The sequence below is a fragment of the Chenopodium album genome, chromosome 14 (assembly GCF_948465745.1).
Source record: "Chenopodium album chromosome 14, dcCheAlbu1.1, whole genome shotgun sequence".
Classification (NCBI taxonomy): Eukaryota; Viridiplantae; Streptophyta; class Magnoliopsida; order Caryophyllales; family Amaranthaceae; genus Chenopodium; species Chenopodium album.
In genome coordinates this window covers 3,894,652-3,919,656 of record NC_137847.1, presented here as the reverse complement: position 1 = coordinate 3,919,656, position 25,005 = coordinate 3,894,652, and the positions used below count along the sequence as shown (strand labels likewise).

The 25,005-nt window shown below is 35.9% G+C and overlaps 2 protein-coding genes, 1 long non-coding RNA gene and 2 pseudogenes across 4 annotated transcripts; all 5 read right to left on the bottom strand.

Moving 5' to 3' along the window:
- Nucleotides 1-135: 135 nt before the first annotated feature.
- LOC145579891 (uncharacterized) lies at nt 136-1,312 on the bottom strand. Its single transcript, XR_014099242.1, has 2 exons — nt 800-1,312; nt 136-689 (listed from the first exon to the last, which is right to left on the bottom strand). It is a non-coding gene; the product is annotated as an uncharacterized LOC145579891 (long non-coding RNA).
- A 1,647-nt stretch (nt 1,313-2,959) lies between these two features.
- LOC145579890 (casein kinase 1-like protein 3) lies at nt 2,960-8,396 on the bottom strand. The gene is made up of 15 exons (XM_081637183.1): nt 7,996-8,396; nt 7,825-7,865; nt 7,523-7,592; nt 6,303-6,451; nt 6,104-6,199; nt 5,950-6,020; nt 5,771-5,832; nt 5,627-5,690; nt 5,449-5,533; nt 5,227-5,353; nt 5,019-5,101; nt 4,874-4,928; nt 3,788-3,924; nt 3,502-3,669; nt 2,960-3,415 (listed from the first exon to the last, which is right to left on the bottom strand). Exons 1-14 carry the CDS (start codon nt 8,069-8,071, stop codon nt 3,508-3,510), a joined length of 1,278 nt encoding a protein of 425 aa, XP_081493309.1. The 5' UTR covers nt 8,072-8,396; the 3' UTR covers nt 2,960-3,415; nt 3,502-3,507.
- A 5,373-nt stretch (nt 8,397-13,769) lies between these two features.
- Nucleotides 13,770-15,586, bottom strand: LOC145578609 (AAA-ATPase At3g50940-like; annotated as a pseudogene). The gene is made up of 2 exons (XR_014098892.1): nt 14,757-15,586; nt 13,770-14,308 (listed from the first exon to the last, which is right to left on the bottom strand). The product of XR_014098892.1 is annotated as an AAA-ATPase At3g50940-like (transcript).
- Nucleotides 15,587-17,417: 1,831 nt separating this feature from the next.
- LOC145578608 (putative xyloglucan endotransglucosylase/hydrolase protein 26) lies at nt 17,418-19,284 on the bottom strand. Its single transcript, XM_081635905.1, has 4 exons — nt 19,079-19,284; nt 18,584-18,684; nt 18,317-18,510; nt 17,418-17,896 (listed from the first exon to the last, which is right to left on the bottom strand). The coding sequence occupies exons 1-4, from the start codon at nt 19,245-19,247 to the stop codon at nt 17,476-17,478; spliced, it is 885 nt and encodes a 294-aa protein (XP_081492031.1). The 5' UTR covers nt 19,248-19,284; the 3' UTR covers nt 17,418-17,475.
- A 2,228-nt stretch (nt 19,285-21,512) lies between these two features.
- On the bottom strand, nt 21,513-23,953 carry LOC145577616 (aldehyde oxidase GLOX1 pseudogene; annotated as a pseudogene).
- Nucleotides 23,954-25,005: the final 1,052 nt, after the last annotated feature.

Sequence of the window (25,005 nt, the reverse complement as noted above, 5' to 3'; positions counted from 1 at the left end):
CCCATGTTCCGTGGAAAGTCAAAAATTCCCATAAATTTTCATTGCCCCCATTCACTTTTTTGTGTCAATCAAACAAGAAGTTGAAAATGAAATTCATGGGAATTTTGAATGGCGACAAAATATTTAGCCACTCAATCAATACAACCCAAAATAAAATCATGGGAATGCCATAAAAGAGTGTTTCACAAGTCTGATCAAGGAGGAACAAGGATCATACAGATAACGAAACGCCAACAATAAACCTTGACATTCTCCTGGTTGCAATGGTTAAACAAATACAACAGCTTGATATCAATACCCATTCTTGACTAGTATGACACCAGTTATCAAGTTGGGGCAACACAAATTAAGTATCATCAATCTTTTTTCTTCATGTCATTGACAAAGCTTGCATTGCTACACGTCGCTGTACATATTTCAAGTTTCAACCAACACAGCTTCAACTCTCTTGTAGAAATACAAGATGAGAGGGGCATAATGTAATTATTCTCCACCCCAATGAACTTGTGCCCCACATCCAACAACAAGTAATTTCCGTTCAAAATACTCAACTAAATCTAGCTGGCATTTAAGCTAAAATCTAGTAAGTTTGACACCAACCTGCATGTTTTGGCTTTTTCTTAGCCAACCCCTTCTGTAATAACTGCATTCCATGTGTGTTGTGAGGTGTGTGTTGAATGCATGAAAGTCTACAATCCCAAAGAAACGAACATAAGCCATTGCACAAACAGATCATCCAAACAATTTAAAGTAGCATGTGTGCAAAACGCATGCAAATCATCAAATTCTAGTCTCCAACCTTGTAACCACTTTCTCCACGATGAACGCTTAGTGCTGAAAGGAAGGTAAATCTTCTAAACACATAGCAAATCTAAGTACTGTGCATTAATGCGTGGAGGTGCAGTTGCTACAAGGTCACCTGGAATGAAAGAAGTGACGGGGGTAAATAAAAAAAAGAAAAAAGAGGGTCACAAGGCCAGAATTTAAACAGAAGAAAGAAGACTGGTCACGACTCATGAAGTAGACTCAAAGCCGGTGATAGACCAGTCAAGCCGCTAACAAACTCAGGAATCCTTCAAGAAAAAATTCAACTACTTTGTCCCCTAACTCCAAGAGCTAGAATATACATACTCATATAGCTCCTTGCCAATTAACAAAGCAAATCAATGCAGCTTCTCAAAAGCAAAAGTTTAGCTCACCCTTTAGAAAATCAATTCCACCCTAAAAAAGGAAACCGTGAACTAGGAAGGTAACATGTGCAGGCTAGCTCACAAAAAGAGAAGTTTCAATAAAATTCAGACTTCCTATGAATGTTAACATACCTGGCTCCTTATAAGTAACAAATCCCAATGACAAAATTGACTTCTGGAATCAGACGAAGGACATCGGAATCATTCAGCCACAGCTATACCCCAGCATAGGGTGAACAAGATATTAAGAAAATGCAGCTAGCTTAAAACTGCAATTGTAGCCAATCCCAAAATCTGTTTTTTAGAAACAAATCTGTGTGATCTTCTAGTTCCGGGGAGAATTCGCTAAACTCTGTTTCCCTTCCATCTCTTGGATAGAGATAGATAGAGAGGGTTTAAGCACACCATATCCCATCAGGCTTGCATATGGCAGGCAATAGATGAGCGGGCACTGCTCAAATTCTATGAAAAAATAGGAGTAAACTCTTCATATATGTAATCAGAGCTTTGTCGCTTATACTCCATAAACACTGCTGAGTGCTGGCAAAAGCTCAGGTGGCTAGAGCAATGAATTTGCAGACCTGGATTTTTAACCCCACAGCTCCAACAGATGAAGCAGTTTAAAAGAAGAAATTACACCGCCCTACACTACAGTGCCAGTGTGCCACATAATCCTTGTTCCAAAGCAGTTATGATCAACGCAAGATCTTGGAGAGTTCACCAGCAGCATTTGACCGGGAGCTAAATAGTACTCCGTAACAAAAATAACTTCCAAATATAGAGACCAGTAGACTTCATCCTTGTGCAATCACAAGAAGAGGCGTGTTGAGATGTACTCGGAAGTCGGAACACCAAGGACCTTCCATATCTTTATTCTGAAAATCCCTGCAGAGCATAAAGTGTGAACTCAAAGGATCGAATAACTATGGGAGCAGTTAATAGCAAGTATCATCAATATGCAGCATGCTCCTTTGTCAAAGTTTTCATAAAACAGAAAAAAAAGAATATTGCACGTAAAACTAAGGGATTTGGACCCATTTGGTTACATGAAGATCCAAAAGAAGAAAAGATTCAATACAGGATATGGTTTCACTTTCAGACACGAAAGAAAAGGTCAAAAACAGGTCTAGGAAAAAAATTTAATACAGAGCATTCTGTAATTGATACAAATACAGAATGATTAAAGCATATTTATGACACTGAAAACAGACATGAGACAGAAATCATGAGATTAAAAAAAATCAGGGCGAAAAGGAAGTGGGACAGGAAGCATACATAATACCAGAAGTAGGATAAGAAGAAGACCTTATACTGCAGAATGATTCCAGGGACTACCAAGGAACTCAGTAAGACCAGACAATAGATATGCAGAAAGAGGTCAGATAACAGAATACATTGTGAAAGTGCATTGTAGAACTGATGTTCAAAATTTTAACAGTGAAACATGGAAAACAAAAGAAGTATATATAATTGCAGATGCTGAAAGATAACGAGCCAAGATTATGCAAGAAGCACAGATACAAAATCCATTAGTTTAGACAATGTAATATAAGAAATCAAAGAAATTGAAAATTAATTTGAAAATTGCCCATGAAAACAGGATTCAATAGTATCAATTTGCCAGTAGTTAAGAAAAGGCTTTTTGAAAAGAGAAAACAGTGACAACAAAATTTTGCAAGTAAAGTCTCAATAGAGCACTTGCATATGAGATATGATGTAAACTTCCTTTTAACTGACACCTTCTTTATAGAGTAGCAAGAATGAAGAGGTACAATAAACACCACCAAACTTTTTTATTAAGATCAGAAGAGAATTAATAATAGTCAAGCTAATGTATGTTGCTACGACTGTCACATACACCTGATTCTCATAAAAGTACAAAATGCAACTCACAAAACCATGAACCAAATAGATGAATGCTGTAGAGGACAACCGTGTGGCAGAGAGGATTCTGCAACCTTTATGGAACACACACGGATGAATATGCCACAAGTTGTCATATTACACAGGATTGTAAATACAAGAGTGATGTGTGCGATTCATGGCATCAGCACACCAGTTGCACCAAGCTTTTTTAGGTCATACACTGTAAGTCCAAATATATTTGCCGCACTTCTGAGAATGTCTTGCACGGTACAAGCTCAAATAGCAACGGTTGCGGCAAAACTGAGGTGCAACAGGTGCCCAGAGATTTGCATTAAGAGATCATCCAGCATAATCTTCACCTGGAGGGAGGATAGGTAATCATTTTTAACATATGTCAATACATTGCACAATAACAGATTCAGCAGTCCAGAGATAATATTACCACCTTCAATCACTTTGCAGATGAAATTCGCATCAGGGGAGAAATCCATCTGCTTGAAGGACCAGTTTTATTAACATGTTCTTGATTCGAGTTTGTAGCTTCGGTGGGCCTAACAGGATCAGCAGCATCTTTTCTCAAGACCCCTTGTGAAGAAAATGAAGTTGATGGCAACTGAACATTCACAAAAGATTAAGTTCAGATCGAAGCAAATGTTGGAAATTATTACAAAAATAAAAATAAACATAAAAACCGGCCACATCATTAGATTTTAGTGTTGAAATAGACTTACATCTTTGTATGCCATGGTTTCAGATGTCCGGTTTTTCTCAACGGCTAAACTAGAATGCATGCGGGCATCAGAAGCTGCACCATTGCCCCCTCTAGCACGGTCAGTGATACCATGAGCATGCATGGCATATTGCCCCCCTGAAAACATTATAGTAATTAAACAATGAAGTGTAAATCTTCCTTCAAACACTCAAAGATAAAGGGTTTTTTAAAAATTTGACAAAACTGAACATCTACAATAATTTTTTTGTTGATGGCCACAATTTGACTAATTATCGTCACTATTTAACCTGAAAATTCATACAGCATTAATCCAGCCCATGTAATGACTACAAAGACTTCAAAAAGAGCCCTCATTTTATAGCTATTCACAATACCAAAAAATACAACAACGAAGCTAATATACAAAGAATGTTACCCTGCCTCAGCTCCATTAGGCAGCATAGAATAGGTCTTGCAAGTGAACTATAAAATTGCCTCTAAAGCAGAGGGAACAAAATCCCATAGCATAACATTGAGATATAATCAAGTACGTAGATAATACAAACAGAACTTGAAAAGTTCCTAGACTACTGACTATAGAAATAAAAAAAAATGCTTTTCCTCGCCTTCCCCCCCTTTCCAACAGCAACAACTTAAGGAACATAATTTGTTACTCTTCTGTATGATTTTGGATTTAAGGGTTGGGAGCAGGGTGGAGTGGCAGAGGTTAAGAAAATGATCTTTCACAAACGTCACTCTAGAAGAAAACAAAAGCTATGATGGTTTGCCTCATGAAGACTCTAAAGGGCCTAAGTTTCACAAATTTTCACAACATAAATATTTCAGAATCTTTAATCCTTTTAAAAGATAGATAACCAAATCTTTACAATAGGTATACAGACGACAGCTTTTGACATTATTTTTTTATTAGAAAAAATAATAATAAAAAAAAGGGCAGCAGTAACTAGTGTACCAGTCAAATAACCAACAAATGAAGCAAAACAGCAAGAAAGAAAGAGATGCTTATGAGCCAAACTTAGAGATTGCTTCTAAAACACTCCTAAAAGAACGACGAAATAAGAACACATAAGTAATGAAAACAAACCTTGATTGTCCACATCCATGGGCATTGCGCGACTGCTACTACCTCCTGCAGCTGGCTGCAAATATATGTCAATGTACATCACCACAGAGGTACAAATAAATGAAAATTACATCTAAATTGAGCAAAAATTAGTGTATGAACTCACTGATAACTGAGGCTGATTTCTACTCTTTTGAACCTGCTGATATTTCATAATGGTCCAATCAAAGATGTAATCAAAAGAATATCCTGAAAATACAGAGAACATGATCAAAGCTCAAATCAGTTCAAACTTAAGCATAAAATGGGACACAACAAAATTAGATCCATGGCACTGCAAATAATTAAGACCGAAGACAACTACCATAAAGTACCTTCACGAGTAAATAATTCACGAAACAAGCGCTTCAAGAACCCATAATCAGGTCGCTGATCAAATGTCAATGAGTGGCAGTAATGCAAGTACGAGGCAAATTCAACAGGATGTGACTTGCATAAGACCTTTGAAGGAAAAAGGACAACAGGATTACATATATTCACAAGTCATCATACAAACCATAAAATGAAGTTAGGGACAGTGGACAGAGCTGACAAACCTCTATTGGAGTAGCCAACTTCTTCTCACATATTTTGTCATATTTTTGCTTCTTGGTTGCAGCTTTAAGACCTTGCCAGGGTAGGCTATATAGAGATAAATAAATAACAAATTATGACCAGTACATTGTGTAATCCTTGAGATTAACAAATATTAAAAGATGTAGGAAAATAGCTCACCTTCCTCTCAAAAAATAAAGGAGAACATATCCAAGCGACTCTAAATCATCACGCCGACTTTGCTCTACAATGAAGAGACTAAATTAAGAGACAGTAACCGAAGGCCAAACAATAAAAAACCAGAACCATAGACTTCAGACTTACCAATGCCAAGATGAGTATTGCAACTAGCATAACGTGCAGTCCCAGTCAGATTCTTGTTCTCCCTGAACAAATGAAGCAGATAGCTCAGGAGTTACATGCAGGTAGAAATTTTTAAAGAGGATCATAAACCATAGTTCCAGAACCCCAGAAAGAAAACATATCAGCCTGAGAGGGACTACCTGTATGGAATATGGCGATTCGTTGTTGGTTCACGATATCTTTTTGCAAGTCCGAAATCAATAATGTAGACCTGTTAAGTACAGTTAGTCTGGGGTGATAATGTATGGAACAATAATACCAGGATAAACAAAGAAGGCATTACATATGACCTACCTGATTAGCTTTTCGACCTAGACCCATGAGAAAGTTATCAGGTTTGATATCTCGATGTAAAAAGCCTTTCGAATGAACATATTCTATTCTTGTAATCTGGGAAAACAATATAACAACACCAGTAAACACACACATATGATTCTTATATCCCACGAGCTCGTGTAATCATGTAAAGCTGGAAAATCAAAGATGTTTGTACCATTTGATCAGCCAACATTAGGGTAGTCTTCAATGAAAACTTTCTCCCGCAGTATACAAAGAGATCCTCCAAACTAGGCCCCAACAAATCAATAATGAGGATATTATCGTTTCCATCCACCCCGGACCACTTCACACTTGGAATTCCACCTAAGATGACACAATATCAATGGGAAAATAAATACATAAACATATAGCTGAGTAATAACACCAAAGACACAAATTTGAGTTGGATATAATGGTAGCAATAACACTATATATCAATCAATCAATCAATCAATCAAAGCCTTAATCCCAAAAGTGGGGTCGGCTAACATGAACCAAATTTGATTATTCCGTGTAGTCATCAACATAAATCTTTCTCCTCCATCCCTTACGATCCAAAACTTCATCCTCACGTAAATCCATGCACTTCATATCCTTCCTCACTCCTTCCAACCAAGTCATCTTTGGTCTCCCTCTTCCTCGTTTAATCCCTCCATGGTCCCACTCTTCCACTCTTCGCACCGGTGCACCCTCGGGTCTCCGTCTTACATGTCCAAACCAACGCAGACGATTTTCCCTTAATTTATCTACAATGCCCGCCACACCTACTTTCTTGCGAATAACCTCATTTCTGATTCTATCTCTTAAAGTGTTTCCACACATCCACCTTAACATGCGCATTTCCGTAACCTCCATCTTTTTAATATGCTCTTTCTTAGAAGCCCAACATTCTATACCATAGAGCAACACTGGTCTTATGGCAGTCCTGTAGAATTTTCCCTTCAACTTTAAGGGAATGCTGCGGTCGCATAGCACTCCCGTGGCCGCTCTCCATTTAAGCCACCCTGACTTAATCCTGTGGGTCACGTCTTGATCAATGTCACCATTCTTCTGGATGATCGACCCTAGGTACTTAAAACATTCACTCATGGTCAAATCCTTTCCATCCAAACTCACCACTTCATTGCTTGTCCCCCTCTGAGTGCCAAAACGACATACCAAATATTCAGTCTTACTCCGACTTAGCTTAAACCCTCTAGATTCCAACCTTTGCCTCCATTGCTCCAACTTGACATTAACCCCATCCTTAGTCTCATCCACCAAAACGATATCATCTGCGAACAGCATACACCATGGAACCTCATCTTGAATTGGTCTAGTTAATTCGTCTAGAACCGTTGCAAAAAGAAAAGGGCTTAGCAATAACACTATACATGATTATAAATCGTTACGTACTTCCTCCTTGAAGAATGTCGTATACCTTCGCCTCATACCGTAATTGTGGATGCTTCGTCTTAGTATTCTCCTGTAAAACATTATCAAATTCAACAAATACATGAATATATCCATTCATCTAAGTTTGAAATTGAGCTAATCATCAAGGTTTTAACTACTTGAAAAGCAAAATTTTATGCAAGCTAATCAAATCAACAGCTACCAAGCTACTTCCACCACTACTCTCAATCAAAATTAACCTCAAATTTAATCAATTCAACAAATTATATCAAATTAGGTAAACAAATTGAAATCAAACTTACGAGCTTCACAGCGACAATTTCGAAGGTATCAATATGAGTAGCTGCAATTGAAAAGAAAAAAACAAAAAAAATCAGCAATCAACACCAGAAAACAAATTAAAGCAAAACTTAACAAACCTAAGCAAAAAAATTAGAATTGAAAGATCAAATCAAACAATAATTGAAGCTAACCAACGAAAATTTCGCCGAAAGAACCACTTCCGATCTTACGACCAAGCTTGTACTTGCCGCCGACGATCCGATCCATAAGAATAATCGATGAATCAAACTTCAATCAACAACTAAATTGATTGAAAAATTTACCAAAATTGAGGATTTAATAGCATGAACTTGAAGAATTAAGGTAGGGTTTAATCCAAAAATTGGGGGTAAAGGAGGAGAGAGAAAGGATTCCGATGAAAGGAGCCGATAAAGTGAGGTGAGGAGAGAGAAAATTGAAGCCACACGCGGGGGTTGTTTGGGGGAAGAGGAGAGAGAAAGTAGAGAGAGAGTGTGTGAGGTTGGTTTTTTCGGCGATTTTTTTTTTAATTTTTTTATTTTATTTTGGAGAGAGAAATAATGGAAATTATCAAATTATAGTTTGAGTTGGAAGTGGATAAGCAAATGAGAGAGAAATGTGTTGTTATTATTATTGATTTTTTATTTTGCAAATTGTGTTTGACTTGTTGACTCTCTTGGCGTCTTTTTGTGTAAAATAATATTTTTATAAAAAATAATACTCCCTTTTGCTCCTATTTTTTTTGTTGTCCCATTTAAATTTTATTGTTTCTAAAATGCGTATTAGAACACATATGTTCATTTTTATGCACGTAAAAATTATAAATAAAAAAAAATGATATTAATAAACTATGTAACGAGCCAAATTTAACAAGATCACTCGTAACTATATAATCTCTTATAGATTAATGGGTAATTTACGGTTAAAATTTACAGATTTTGACCCCAAAAATGACAATCGAGCAAAAATAAAGGACAGAGAGAGTATTATTTTTTTTTTTTTTTTTTTTTTTTTGGCTTTTGAAGGATTTTTTGTGTATATTTGTCAGTTTGTTAATTTTTAAAAGAGATTTATTGATTGGAAATAGTTGCTTGACTTTTCATCTAGAAGTGTGGGATGTGTGTTAGGTATGTGATTGTTATATTTGTGGCCTTGTGGGTTATAGTTGAGTTTTCTTAATAACATGGATTAAAGCGGAATAGTCGTATATTGTGTAAAGTTATCACGGTCTATAAGTTTAACCTGATTGTTATATTTTGCAAATTAAATCTTGATTAAATAGATGAACACTTCAGTTAAATTTTAATTTGTTAAATTAGGGTTTCTTAAGTTAACATTATTTTTGCTTACATGATCTAATCTGAACTTATCTGGTTTGGCAAAATATGATAATCTATATAGAAAATATATATCAAGTTAGGTCTTGTTAGATTCATAATAATGTGTATTTAATATTAGGAAAAATTGCAAAAAAAAAAAAAAAAAAAAAAACCCACCTTTTATTACAATTTTTTTGTAAAAAAACACCTTATAATTTTTTTTTTTTTTTTGTAAAAGCACACCTAATACTACTTTTTTTTTTTTTTTTTTTTTTTTTGCGAATTAACACCTTACCATGGTTTCCGTCCTTTAACTTGATTTTCAGGCATTGACTTACATGTGAGAAGCACATGTTCCGGTGAATTCCCCCCCCCCCTTTTTTTCCCCAATATACCCTCCATTTCTTCAATTCAACTTTCTCTCTCCTCCCTTCTTCTCCAACAAAGTCCCAATTACTCACCATTAACGAAGGAAACTCCATTTTTAAGGGTGAATTGTTGCAATTAACCTAATTTCGAGTAAGGTAAGTTGTTGTAATTATTGAAATATCTTATAAATTATGTTGGGTTTTCGAATTTTCATAAATTAGGGTTTGTAATTAAAAATTTGGGTTCTTCGTTTTTGTCCACAAATGATGGAATTAGGAGTGATTCGAGAAGCCAATGTACAACAATGTGGTCTTCAATTCCTGTTTTTTTTTTTTTTTTTTTTTTTTTTTTTTTTGTTTTTGTTTTTGTTTTTGCATGTGCTTGCTCTATTAGGCTTCAATGAAGGAAGGGGGTGAGGAGGTGGGGGTGGGGTTTTGGGTGGATGGGGCTAAATGAACGGGGGGTGGAATTTTCATGGGAGCATATTTATTGGGTGAGATGGTGTTGGTGAGAGTGGTAGTGAATTAGTGGTGGCGGTGAGGTGGTGTTGGTGGGGGTGGCAGTGATGTGGTGGTGGTGGTGAGGGAAAAGAGAAAAAAAATAAAGGAAGAAGATCACGTGACCCACACGTGCAAAGTCAACGTCGGAAAACTAAGTCAAACACCGAAAATCGGGTTAAGGTGTCACTTCACAAAAAAAAAAAAAAAAAAAGGTGATTTTAGGTGTGTTTTCACAAGAAAATTTTTATAAGGTGCTTTTTCACAAAAAAGGTGTTATAAAAGGTGGTTTATTGCAATTTTTCCTTAATATTAATATGTAATTTCATATTTACTGATCTGATCTGAAATAAGTAAAAATAAGGTGAATATACGGAGTAAGGGCCTGTTCTCATTAGATTATTTTCAGTTCAGTTCAGTTTAGCTCAGCTCTTATAAGTTTATATCTAATGATATTGCTAATGATTTAAAGCCAAATTTCTTACTTTTAAGCTTATATTATAACAACGACAATAATAATAATAATAATAATAATAATCATTATTATTATTATTATATGTTTTTAAAATGTTCTGGGGTTTCATGTTTTTAATATATTTTTCATAAATATTTTAATTATATTCATAAATATTTTAATATGTATATTTGTATGTACACATATATATAATAATAAATAATCAAAGATCCGTAGTTATAAATCACTAATCAATAAGTTCAGTTCAGCTCATTTAATTTCACTCAATGAGAACATGCCCTAATATAGATTGAGACAAAGTATTGCCGAGATCAATAAAAAAAAATGCATATACTCGTACTTGATATAGGAAATTATTAATTACGAGTAGATGCCACTCTTAGCTTCAAAATTGTTTTCATCAAAATTCAATTTTTCTTTTTGCCTAGCAAATGTATAGGTCAAAAATGGGGTAGTTTTAATTATGGCCATACATATATTGAATGCTTATGTTTTTAGGGTCACAACGTGCAAAAATAAGAATATGCAAGGTTATTTCTTATGCAAGGTTATTAGTATTTTTTTTTTTTTTTTTTTTTTTTTTTTTTTTTTTGAACAAATGCAAGGTTATTAGTCAATCGAATTTTATAGGAACTTATTTATGTTAAATAAAGCATGCTGAAAGTGAGGGATAGTTTAACGCCCTGTTCTCATCAGATTATTTTCAGTTCATTTCAGTTCAGGTCTAATAAGTTAAGTTCAATTCAGTTTCTAATTTCCTTCTCTTATAAAATATTCAGGTTAGTTCAGTTCAGTTCAGCTCTAATAAGTTCAGTTCAATTCAGCTCATTTCATTTAATGAAAACAAGCCCTAAGTGGCTAAAGCTTCCTTTTCGGTTTTAGAAGATCTTAATATCCTACCCTAGTGGCTTTCTAAACACCAAAAAATCACTAGCCATACTAAAGATTGTACATGTTCTGATTGACTGAATTGAATATTTTATGAGAGAAGGAAATTAAGAAATGAAATGAATTAAACTAAATTTATTGGAGCTGAGCTAAACTGAAAATAAGCCGAAAAGTATAGGCCCTAACTTGATCTGAACTTATATAGCTTGATTTGATTATACTTAGACCTCGCTATTTTCAGTACTCTGTAGTCTGTAATAAGGTAACGAATACTAGTGCCTTCTTCTGGAGCTCACACCAAATCAGCAACCAACCTAACCAACCAACAATGGCGATCGGCGACATAGAGAAGATGATAGCAGTAGGCCTAATTTGGGGAGCAACAAACGCCTTAATGCGAAAAGGCGCAATAATCTGGGACCAAAAATCACTCAAATCTTCACAATCAAATCAAACCCCACTTCACAATCGCATCATTCTCTCTCTTCAAAACTACCTCATTCTCATTCTAACATGGCAGTACTCAGTTCCCCTCTTCCTTAATCTCTCTGCTTCCGCTTCTTTCTTCGCTATTCTTGGTCACACCCCCATTTCTCTTGCTGTTCCTGTTACCAATGCCACGACTTTTGCTGCTACTGCTCTTATGGGGATGCTTTTAGGCGAGAAAACTCGAATTGGGTATGCTTTGTTTGGTACTCTTTTCATTGTTTTTGGTGTTTGGCTTTGTGTTATGTGATTAGATTTTTTCTGGGGTTTTCAAGTTTGGACTTGGGATTTCCCCATTTGATTTGATTCTGTAAATTTGATCGATTTTGTAGCGTTTTTGTTATAATATTGTTGATGATCTTATTACTTGATATTGTATAAATTTTGTTTAAAAATGGAGATCTCATAGTTGGTCAAATGTTTGAGGTGATGAGAATGTTGTGGTGTACTGGTGTGTTGATTTTTTGCCTTTTGTTTCAATCCAAATACCCGTGTTGAATCTTCGACACTGATAATTGACACTTCATAGTTCATATTATTAGACCATAAACATGTAAACAAACCTTGTTGAGACCATGAGAAAAACCCACATTGTGAGCGGTGTGTTGTCCCACGGTGGTTGAGTTTATTAGTGAGAGTTTGTATTGGGATGTGTATCCCACATTGAAGAAACAAGAAAGTTGTGTCCACTTTATAAGGCTTAGGGGCTACTCCCCTCATTGCCATATGGTTTTGAGGTGGAACCTCCTTGGTCGTATAAAGTGAACAGTTGTGACGGGTGTGGCCCAGGCCCGTTTATGATTACCTGGGAATCAATATGGCCGGTTGTCATATTAGCCCTATGACATCTGAAGCTGTGGAGCATTGATAACTTTGGATCTGGTAGTGATGAGCAATTCATACTCATTGACGAAGTTTCTATTCTACGTATCTACAATATGAAATAGTGGTGGGTGGTGCTCTGACCCTTTGTGGGTCTGCTAGTAATAGTCTTAGTGTGCAGAATTTTCAAGGGCAGTTGTCTGAAATGCATAAATAGTTGAGAATTTATTAGTTCTCTGGTAAGAATTTAGAGTGAACATAACCTTTAGCATGAATACTAACAGAGCTCAGATTCTGCAAGCCTGTATACTATTTCGCTTATACCTGAACAGTGTCCTGACATAATCAAGGTTGATATGTATCATTGTATCAAGTTGCCTGGATAACTTCAGAGCAATAGTCGGAAACTTTTTGTTTTTGAGATGAGTGTTCTTGGCTTAAAATTAGAGCTGTTTGAGAATCATGAAGTAGAACATTCTTCAACACCACTTCACTCTGTTCTGTTCCCTTGTTTTAGCTGTCAATTTCCATAATCCTTTTAATAGTTTATAGTTACGACATCTTATGACAGAAACATACTTGCGTTCATGAAATAGTCAGTTGTCATGCGAAAATGGAAATGCAACTGGAGGAAAAGATTAAGGAGGAGCAAAAGAGGTTTCTAAATCTTAGATCAGAACAAAATTTGCTGTGTTAAGTTATACCGTGCATGTTGGATTACCACGTGCTTAGTTATTTTGAGCACTTTGGTTTGTTCTAGTTGTTTTTATACGAATTCCTTCATTATCTTATTGTAGTTTTCCAACTCTGAAGTTCTCTAACCCTGCTTAGCCCTTGATCATTCAAATTTCAATAGATGCACCCTATCACGTAAGGAGCTTTACCAGTTAGAATTTGGAACGGAGGGAACCATTAGAGCAGGCATACTGAGTACTGACAGAGCCATTGACCTGCATATTGTTTAATTTGCTTACTTATTTAAGTTCTTGAATTATGCTATGCCGTTGATCTTAAAAATCATTGAAATTTGATAGCCTTGATAATCTATTAGTTTAGGGTTAGTACAGAATGCAATGATGAACAAAAGAAATTATGAACTTTTTCGTAAACCTTTTATTCACTTTTCATCAATTATAATCATTGATGAACAGAATTAATGCCACAATTCTCTAAGTAATGATTATAAAGACTTAATGAGTAGCGCAGAAATAAACTCCCTATCAAAATTGAAAAACTACTGGATCACCTCATGAACATAACCACCACGCTTGTTCATATTATCTCTGATTCGATCTTTTAGAAAACTAGCAAGGCCTTGAAGTGCGGCTGCAGGATCATTGCTCTTCATAAGCTCGCCAGCAACTTCAGCAGGCGTAGCCTGAGCTTTGTCAAAGAGTTCCCCTATCTCTTTAAAAAGTAGGTGACCATAAATTTCCAGATAGTTAGCTGCAACTAGCTTGAACCCACTGAAAGTACAGTATGACATGTGGATTTGCACATCCATGCGGCCAGGGCGTAGCAGGGCAGGATCAAGACGGTCCTTGTGATTTGTTGTGAATACTATGATTCGTTCATCCCCACAAGTAGACCATAACCCGTCAATGAAGTTGAGCAATGCTGATAAAGTCACCTATTGTAAGAGAAGAGAGGCTTAATATAACAGTGTCAACTGAGTCTCAGACAAATTTCATATACTTGTGTAACACTATAAGAATTTTCAGATTGTATATGATTCTAAGATCTGACTGAATAAGGGCAACATCTCATGTATATGACGCTCACAGATGAAGCTTAGCAATGGGCTTAGCAATGGTTACTGACAAATTATCATCACCTCATCAGAGTAATTTACGATATCAGTGGCAATATACAGAATACATGAAAGACTTCTGTTACACAAAAGACCTTAAGTATCCATGTAGGGTATAGGGATACTTAGACGGACACTAATCATGAACACTTCAAATAGACCACGGTTAGTAACACAAAATCATCCTTGGACACAAAGCCTTGTGAACTAGGATGTGCACTGTTAGTAAAACAGAAGCCTGTTAAAAACTTACAAAAAGAAATCAAACCTTATCATCATCCACAGCTTTAGCACCCTCCGCTGAGGCATCTCTGTTCTGCAACTCTACAGAGCAATCAATATCCTCGATCACAAGAATCGACTTGCTTGCAGCTCCAATCAACAGTCTCCTCAAGTCAGAATTACACATAACCTCCTTCAAATCCAAATCATACACATCAAACTTCAAGTAATTAGCCATGGCAGCAACCAAACTCGACTTCCCTGTTCCGGGAGGTCCATACAGCAAGTAGCCGCGTTTCCATGCTTTCCCGACTCTCCTATAATACTCTCTTCTGCTTATAAACCTCTCAAGGTCCTCAATCAAATTCCTCTTTAAACCTGAGTTCATAACTCCTCATCACCAACTTCTCCAACCCACTCCCATTCCCTCTCTTTTTCTTAGAACTCCCTTCATTAGTTACATTAGCACAACTCTTAAGAACCCAAGTAAGCTTAACACCATCAAAACAATCAACAATCTCCTCAGCAACATCAATACAGAAACTAATATGACTCTCCTTGACATTCTTGTTAGCCTTAATGCGACGGGTCGAAGGGGATACCTTAGTCCCCAAGTAAACATTAGATGCCTCAAACATGTGATTAGGCGTTAACCCATTAAACTCGTCGATTACAACGGTGAGTTGAGAGGAGAGAGACTTTGATATGCGTTTGGCGCGGGTTGAGAAAAAGGATTGGACTTGTTCGGGGATGAAATCGGTAGCGAGTGTACCAATGAGCACGGCCGTGGCGGCGAGGGATGCCGCGGTTGAGATTATGGTGTTTGCTTGTGGTAAATTCATGGTGTCGCAGCTAAAAGTTACCATTTTGTTTATAACAATAATTTTGATTAGAGAAAAAATAATAATTGTGTTTTGTGTTTTTCTGGTAGGAATTTATAATGGCGGTGCTATGGTGGCGGTGAAGATGATGAATCCAGGTGTTTCTTGAAGAAAAAGATAGGGGATTTTGGAGGATACGGCGTCGTTTGAAGCGAATGTCAACGGGTATTTTTTTTTCTTTACAGAATAGGAAAGATAAGTGTTGAAGCTTATTTTTTATATTGACTGATTTAATTGTTAAATCCTCATTGACTGAGGTGAATATTTTATGAGAGAAGGAAATTAGGAACTGAACTGAATTGAAAATAAGCCGAAGAGAAGACACCCTGATAACAAGTTAAATTTAATCTGTAAATTGCAAGTTGTTAGTTTGATTTTATATTGACTGATTTATGGCAGTCGGTAAATTTAGTTGGTGACAATGCGTTTTCTAATTTTATAATTGAATAAATTTGTTGAATACAAGTGACTGAGGGCCTATTCTATTCAGCTTAATTTCAATTCACTTCAGTTCCTAATTTTCTTCTCTCATAAACAATTCATTTCAGTTCACTTCAGCCCCAATTAGTTCCATTCAATTGTTTTCAGTAAATCAGAACAAGCCCGAGTGAGTATTTTTTTTATGGCCACAAGGAGTAATACACTACTAATACTATAGATAATTTACTATGATAGTTTTGGGGTAACTAGAAACTCGTTTGGATTAACAAGGAGTACTAGTCTAATAGATGATTGAAATTTATTGTGAGGTAAAATTATAACTTTTCTTCAAAAGTAAAGGTGAAATTATAACTCACTCTAATCCTAGTAGTAAAGAGCTAAGAGTAACTCCAATGGTAAGCTAATTGTTAAATTAGCTTGTCATATTACATATAATTTCAAGCTAATTCTCTTTGTAGCTATTTTGTGCCCTAATAGTTAGCCATTAGCTTACTTTTATAAATTTAATTATTTTAATATATTAATCTCCAAAAATTTTGGAAACTTTTTTCTCAAGCAAATTAGCTTGGGCGAGCTAATTTGCTTGGCCAAGCTAATTGTATTTTTTAACTCAAATGGTCAAGCTAATAGTTAGAGACTTTTGAAAATTGCAAGCAAGTCTCTAGCTACAACCATTGGAGTTGCTCTAAGGACTAAGGAGTTACCCTTCAAAATAATTAAGTTTTTCCATTCTCGTAATTTTTAACTATAAGGAAGCTAAAGTTACACCCAAGCGTGACCGTGTGAGCACTAAGCACAACATAGGCCGCACGTATTAATTTTTCCTGAATTTATCAACTATCAGAACTTAATATAAGATTATATTAGTTGAAACAAACAAACCCTTAATGCTCATTTGGCTTAGCATATGTTTTTTCCCCAAATGAGTATTACTAGTTTCTATTTTTCTTCATTTCTAGGCCAGCAATTGTTTGGTCTTAACTGCTCTTTTTCATTTGCAAATGATCTAACGGGTTTGAAATGATTATAATCTTTCAAAACAAGCATTGTTGTTGTTTATTTGGTGTGTTTGGGGGGGGGGGGGGGGGGGGTGGTGTGCCATGTGCTAGAGGTAGATACAATTGGGTTGATTTGACGATTTTGTAGTCATATGATTGACATATGTAGTTAATTTTCGGAGGAGAAAGGTAAATAAAAACCATAATGTATTTGATACAAAACAATAGCGTTAATAGCAAACCAAGAAACCATTATTTGTAGGTAATGTATGTATGTATGTATGTTGTATAGAATCAAGAATTCATAATTGAATAGTATTACTGAAATGAAATATTAAGGATGAAAACATGGAACAAAATGGAAAAAAGAATCTTGTAAAGCTCATAGCATCAATTCTGCTGCAGACGCCTTGCTTTGTTCAGAGGTTCATTCATGATCATGATATTAATACTGTGCAAGATCACATTCCTTTGGTCTAGGGTATTCTGCATTGTATCTACTGTAATCAGTGCAGTAGTTATAGATCATGTAGTTGTTTCTGATATCGGTCATCTGTTGTTTCTGACTGTCACTGAGCTTAGTGTAACTTTCTTGGGTCCACCAGTTAGCAGAATCTCCTGCGTTGCTACATGTTTCCACACAGGTTTCGGTATTCCAGCAGTAGCAACCATCTACGTTGTAGTTTTCTAGGCTTGCTGTAAATGGTGCGAGGCTCCAGTCAGTTTTGACAGCCCCCTTTTGGGTTGCCCAATCATCAGCATTCCAAAAGCTGGAATATGTATTCATGGGTTGTGCATCTGGGAAGTTGATTTTGGAGTCATGAAAGTTTTTGAAGACTCGAATTGGTACACCATCTACCATCCACCTGATAAATGCAAAGGAGAAAATTTTAGCTCCTAGGATATAATCTAAATCTAGATTTTTTTGGGGATTTTCTTCTTTGTGTTTCTGTTTGACTAAGACCTTAATTTGGTGATTGACTTTTAATATTTTTATTTTTTTAATTTTTTTTTATTTTTTTTATGTGATCATCCAAATAATATGTTTGGTAAATACAGAAAAGCTGTTATCTGGTTTAAAAGTAATAGCCAAGCTTTAAACTAATATGGAAAGACATTGGCTTTTGGTTGTTTCGCAAAAATATTGGTGAACCTGCACATGGAAGCTACCATAATAACATCTTTGTAAATAACTAATACAAACAACCTAACATGAATTAGAGAAGAGGGTGGGGAGGGAGAAGAGTAAGTGTTTTTCATTAGTAATTTCAAGATTTGTAACTTACACAACTGCGTAGGTGTTCCAGAAAATGGTGTAGAAGTGATAACCATCAGAAGGGTTGAACCAAGGCTTGAATTGTTCTTCACGACTACCGTTTCCTTGGGTGAAAATATTTGTGTGGATTGTGTAAGGCTCCCCTGTAGTGTTCCCAAGGAACTCGAAGTCTATCTCATCATGTGCCTTATTAGCAGAAGACAGCTGCAGGAACACAAATGTAAGCGGTATGTCTTGGATACAACGCTACGACAAATTTGAATAGGAGGATACTTACATAGAAGGTGGTGACAGTTCCAGCTGAATTGCCAGAGGGCAGCTTGAGTCCCAAGGTAATAGATCCATACATGTAACTGACATTTGACCTTATTCCAGTTCCTGATAAAGAAGCAGACATTTTTGTTGTATTAGACGGTTTCAACTTTAAGGCCTTTAGCAAGTAATTTTCATGCAGTATTAAGACTGTGACGAAGAGATATTCGTGCTGCCCTTAATGGGGGCTGACAACTTTGCTACAATCAGTTTCTAAAACTAGGACAATAGTATTAGCTTGTCAAGTTGTCTACTAATATTATCTTTTGTTCACCATAAAATTTCTGATGTATAGATTTCAAAAAACTATCTATCTGATATCTTGTGATTGAATGGAATGCATCCTAAACGACACAATTTATTTTACTGAACTGGTTTGCTTTCTAATCATACGTATGTTGCATGAGAAATCATAGAACAATATCCATTAATGAAAGCAGAATTTGCTGCAGGTACATACCTCCTTCTTCTGTCAACACTAGATCAACACTGTCTGGACCTGTATATTTGCCACGGGTTTCACCCCAGTAGAAATTGGTACTGTCTGATAACGTGGCACGAACCGAGCATGCTTGAAGAGCAATTGCAGAGGCAAAGAAAGCTATGAGAATTGCTTTCAGGTTTCCCATTTCTCTTTTTTCTTTTTTTTATTTTTTGATTTTTTTATGCCTTGAGAGTTGTTATTGTGGGATGCTTCTTCCATTGGTATGACATTGTTTATATAGCTTCTTGCAATGCCGTCTTATTGAATGAATACCATGTATACAAAATAACAAAAATATAGTTTATAATTTTCTTTGAAATGGTCCTGATCCGCGTCTCGTTGTCTCTAATATTTTGTAGTTCTGTTGGCCTCTCTATTTCATTTGACTGTTCTTGACAATTAATGTAACGACTAGTCTTTACTTTTAAATTAACTTCAAAGGTCAAGCCACTTGTGTTTCAGTAATTTAACTCTATGCATGTAAAGACTATTGCTTCGAAAAAAATAACTGGGATAAAACACCTGAACTCCTGCACTCGTGTTCGTTTTAGGTGGTTATGCAATTGCTCTTCTTATCACGGATCTCGTTGCTCCTTAACCTTTGTGTTTTTTGGGTGGTTGACTGGTTGTTGGGGGAGGAGGAGGTTTGTTAAGGTAAATTTATAGAGGACTTAAACTTGCGACTCAAAATTTCAGAGGCAGGGGTATGGTCACACCAAAGTGTTAGATCTAATGTCACTTAAAGGGTCATGGTAATGTGAATGAATTTGTATCGGTTATATCTACTTATTATTGCACATTGTTGGCCTTGTGTTGTTCTTGTGAAGTATTTTAGGTTGCTTGCATTACATTACCTCCCTATACAACTTGAGAGAAATATTGATTTGTCAAGGTACGGTTGTGGTACGAAAATCTGATACACTCGTAATAATTCTATCCATCCCTATAATTTTCTACAACAGTTGTACCACATCAGAATTATAATGTGTTTGCCAAGTATTCAACCTGCCATTTGCATTGTTCTTTTATTTTTTTAAATGCCTAGTCTCAGCTTTTATGTTGATTTTCTCATGCTACAATTTTTACTTGATGAAAAGCCAATCAATACTATTATAAATCGAATTTGGATGACAATATAAGTAGCAAGTAAAAAGGGGAAAAAAAAAAAAAAAAAAAAAAACTTGTGACAGTAAATCTCTGATGGACAGGATATTACACCAATGATTTTTTTTTTTTTTTTTTTTTTTTTTTTTCTTTTCAATCTAATAAGCCTTTGACAAAAATCCTGTTTTCTGAAATTACAAAAATATGATTCAAATTATTAATTATAGTTGTTTCAACTTTCAAATAATAAAAATTCCCCTGTACATTGAATTTATTCAATTGCAGAAAATCATCTCCGTACATTTCATATAAAACTGAACAAGTACAAGGTTACAACATTGTTGCAAAGCTGGAACGCGGTAATAGACGTGCAGAGGACTAAAGTTTTATGTGCTAGGATGAATTGAAGACATGGAGTTGTGGTCTTTGGGGTAAAAACGTGCATCAGGCGTTGTAGAGCATTAGATTCTCTCTTAGCTGTTAGTTGGTCAATACTTTATAAAATTATTCATGCTATGCTTCTATAAATCTGAACTTCTATTATTCTTTAATGCAGTTGGCCAAATGAAAGAGACTAATATAGTATTATGTAATGCAATGAACTTATAAAAGTGATGCCTATATTTTTATATGATTAGTGCAAGTGAGGGGGTATTTATCTGATCTGTTGGAAGTCATTTTCCCTTCTGTATCACGCTTCTATTTATGAAAGTGCGATGTTAACTTCTTTCCCTGCATGCGACTGATTGTTTTTGCTAGGTCTTTGAGAGATTCGTTCACATTAGGTGTTTTCGTCATGGTTTTTACATTCTCCGTCTTCAGGTAGTTTTTGCCGTGGTTTTTACATTTGCCTTCTTCAGCTAGTTTTTGTCATGGTCTTTACATTCGCCTTCTTCAGATCAATTTTTTGGTTATGTTGTTTACTGCCACATTCTTCCAAAGCAGAGAGGAAGATATCCGCCTAGGTGAGCAGGCTGTTTTTATCAGACAAGCTCTTTCAGCTAAGTGGCCATGACTCCTTGAGTACAAGAGGTTAGCCGGGTGATTTAAATGTATACAATTTTATTTTTTTTCATTGATAGGAAAAATGTATTATACACAACAATCTTAGACAGCACAAATAGTTACATAAAACTCACCTCTTTATGATTTTGTAGTATATAACAAAACCTAATGCTGCTGATATCATCAATATTTTACGCTCTTTCCTCTATTTAAATTTAGTAGACTTCTCAAGAGGTGGCTGCTATTAGAAAATTATTTGTTTTGTTAGATATTCCTTTAGTGTTTAAGAATTCAAGGATTTTTCAATGTAAAAACATCTGCTCTACCAAAAATAAAAGTAATAAAAAAGTCCATGGCCGTGTTTGAGAACAACTCATTGTAATTTGGAACTACATTACATAAAACAATACATTTATATAAAAAAAAAAAAAAATGATTAAAAAAAAAAGAAGTTGAGACATACCAAAATTTGAAACTACAGTTGATCAATACAAGTAACTTTTTTACATTTTTGAATGTTTGATAAACCCTGCAAACTATTGCAGCTGAATCCAGGAACCAACACTGGGAACACTGCGATAGTTAATGAATAGAATGTAATGACCAGGAGGTGCGAACTCACCACTAGGAGGAGCTTCCAACTGTAACTGAAAGTTGCCCAGTGGTTGAGGGGCAAAGCTAGAAATTTTCAAACTTAGAAGCCTTTGGTTCATGGAGTAGCCATGGGTGGTGAAAGGCGGCTTGTACATTGTAACCATTACATCATTCTGTAGGATTGGTGCCGGAGCAAAGATGTTACATGTCATCTGAATAGTTTGTCCATAACCGATGGCTTTGTTTTGCAACTGGACCATTTTAGGCCTGAAAACATCAAGGGCTTGGTCAAGGTAAGGAGGATCGAACTTCTCAACACGAAGCTCAGTTGGGAATTTAACATCCTTGAATAGGTATCCTGGGTTGGTGTTACTTCCTGCAACAAGAATTTTTCCATCTGGGAGGACCGCGGATGATGAGTGGTACATCCGAGGGATCTGGCTGGGTGCCAATACCTTGAAACGCTGACCATTTGGCTTGTCTGGGCTGTAGAGAAATGGGGTTAAAATAGGTTCCTCAGCAAACTGCCAACCTGAAGCTCCCTTCTGTGCTCCATTAAGGATGAGAATTTGGCCGTTTGGTAGGTTCAACATGTCACTCATAACACGAGCTGCAGGCATTGTTTCGGTTTCCCATTGGGCAGCAGGGTCTATGACCTTAATCCTTCCACAGGTGTCCAATGCCGGAAGGAAGATTCCCTCCTTCTCTGCCTTACCAAAGGCTAATGGTTGTCCACCACCGCAAACAAGTACCTCTATGTCTTTGTCGCCATTCTGTAGGTTTATTGGGAGGATGGCAGTGGTAGCAGAGCCTGGGTAGTTTCGAGCTCCACCAGGCAAGTCAGGGTACTGTCTGACAATCTTGTTGGTTCTTACATCAAGAAGGATGGCTTTAAAGTTGGCTAAGATGAAGAGATTCCCATCTGGGGCGAGGTGAACAAAGGGGTATAGGTTGTTCTCATGTAGGTCAGTTGTCTCTTTAAGGAAGGGAAGATCAATCCTTCCAGGGCTAGGTTGGCCTTCTGGAGCAAGGAACTCGTAGTTAAAGGCACGACGTCCTCCAAGCACTATATACCGTCCATCAGCTAGCATTGTCTGAGTTCCATACCACCTGATATCAGCCAACAAAATGTTGGATTCCTTCCAATCACATGTGTCGCAGGAGTCATAGTATCGAAGTGATCTTTCCCCATCTTTCCATCCACCAGTACTAATTAGGGTACCATCAGGTGCTAGCCCTCCACTTGAGCACCATGGATCAGTTAAAACCTGGAAAATAAAGGTTGACAATTACAGAGCAGTACGCATGTTGGTTTCTCATTCCGTTTTATATAAGACTTTACCAATTAAGCTAGTTACTGTTTTTATCAATTTACGTGTGCTGTTAGCTGTGTACGTGTTATGCTATGTCTTCTAACAGGGCCAATACATGGGGTAGTCATAGAGACACATGATCTGACATGCATATAAGAAGGTAATAAAACTACTCGTACAATACCTTGAGTGTTCTGATTTTGTTGGTTTCAGGATCATATTCAACTGCGTGTGCGAAACAATCAAACTGATCTGTTGTGCTAGGAACAAGGCGACAACGATTAGGAGGCAATTCAACTGTTGATTTACCCAAAGAAGTGGCATCAAACATGGCAAGTTTATTGGTAGGCATTAGCTGCATATGCATGGCTGAAACTCCAGAACTTTGAGAAACAATTTCCCATTTTCCTTGGTAATTTGTCTCTTCATTTACTGCTGGTTGTACCTGTTGTGGTTTTACTGGTAAATCCTTTCCCTTATTTTTTTTCTTCTTATGTTTTTGTTTTTTCCCTTTAGGAAAATCTTTTAAATGAATTGGTTCTTGTCTACCCCTTATAGGAAGGGGCAAGTCAGGTACATCACCAATTCCTGCTTCCCCTCCTATATCAAATTTAAACCTTGGAATAAGGCGCCCAAATATATCGTGAAGTTCTGGAACACCAAGTCGTGGTTGTCTCTCCTCATTGTCGTCGTCGTTATGTTTACCATTGTGTGTTTGTCCTTGGTTTTGATCATCGAAACGAGAAAATCCAGGAAATAATTGGGATGAGGTACACACAAATAGGAGAGAAAATGTGCATAAGAACTTGATGATCAAGGTACAAGAGGTAGACATGTTTATTTATTATTAGGAGCTATAAAATGATAACAATTTTTTAAAATTTTTTATTCATTTGATGATGATACATATAAACTAAGATTAAGGGAAAAACAAAAGAAAATTGTTTCTTTTGTTTGATTTTCCCTCTTTGAAGAAATTATTTACCCTAGTTGATATATATGTATATATATATTTTTTTTTTTGGTTTTTCCTTTCAATTGTCTTAATCTGACTTCTTTATACCCTTAGTTTTTGAGGAATTTTTTACTTTCTTTGGGCAATGTGTTCAATTATGGGCTGCCTTCGTTTGTTGCAATTCTCACCTGGATGAAGCTAAGGTGGTGGAGGGTGGCCAAAAATAATGGATGGTTAATGGTTGTTTTTAGCTATTTTTAGCCAAGTAATTAGAGGAATTAGGATGTAAAAGATTTTCTTGTAATTTTTGATTCTATATACCCAAATGTAGTATGGTAAATCTTAGTGTGACCAAAAATATAGGCCAATTTGGGATATGAGTCACATTAGTTTAGTTAGTGCTTTAATTAAAAGAAAAGGCTTGATTATTATGTTAATGTGGATATATAATTGCTTTAGAATACAGTTATATACACTATTTGAAAAAGCTCGATGTGGGGGATGTTCCCCTACCCCCACGATTTTGAATTAACCATTAAGGTCCAACACTCCAACTCGATGTTATTTTAGACTCCCATTTCCACCTAACAAACATTAGAAATGGATTGCTATTCAAAAAAAAATTAAAAAAACATTAGAAATGGATTAGGTTAAGAAAAATATTTCCAAATCTAATTATATTTCCACGTTCCATCTCCTTATACAATTTTTTTAAAATGAGCTTTCATTTAGCATTCATGTTTTAAACCATTCGGGCTATGTTTTATATACAAAAATAGGATATTAATAATTCCAAATCAATACTATCATTAATTTGTATAAATGGAAATTAAGTTAAAACAGAGTATTTAACAATAAACATTGAAACTATATTTTTTTGAAACAAACATTGAAACTATCTAATAATAGCCACCTTGATATTCTTAGATGTG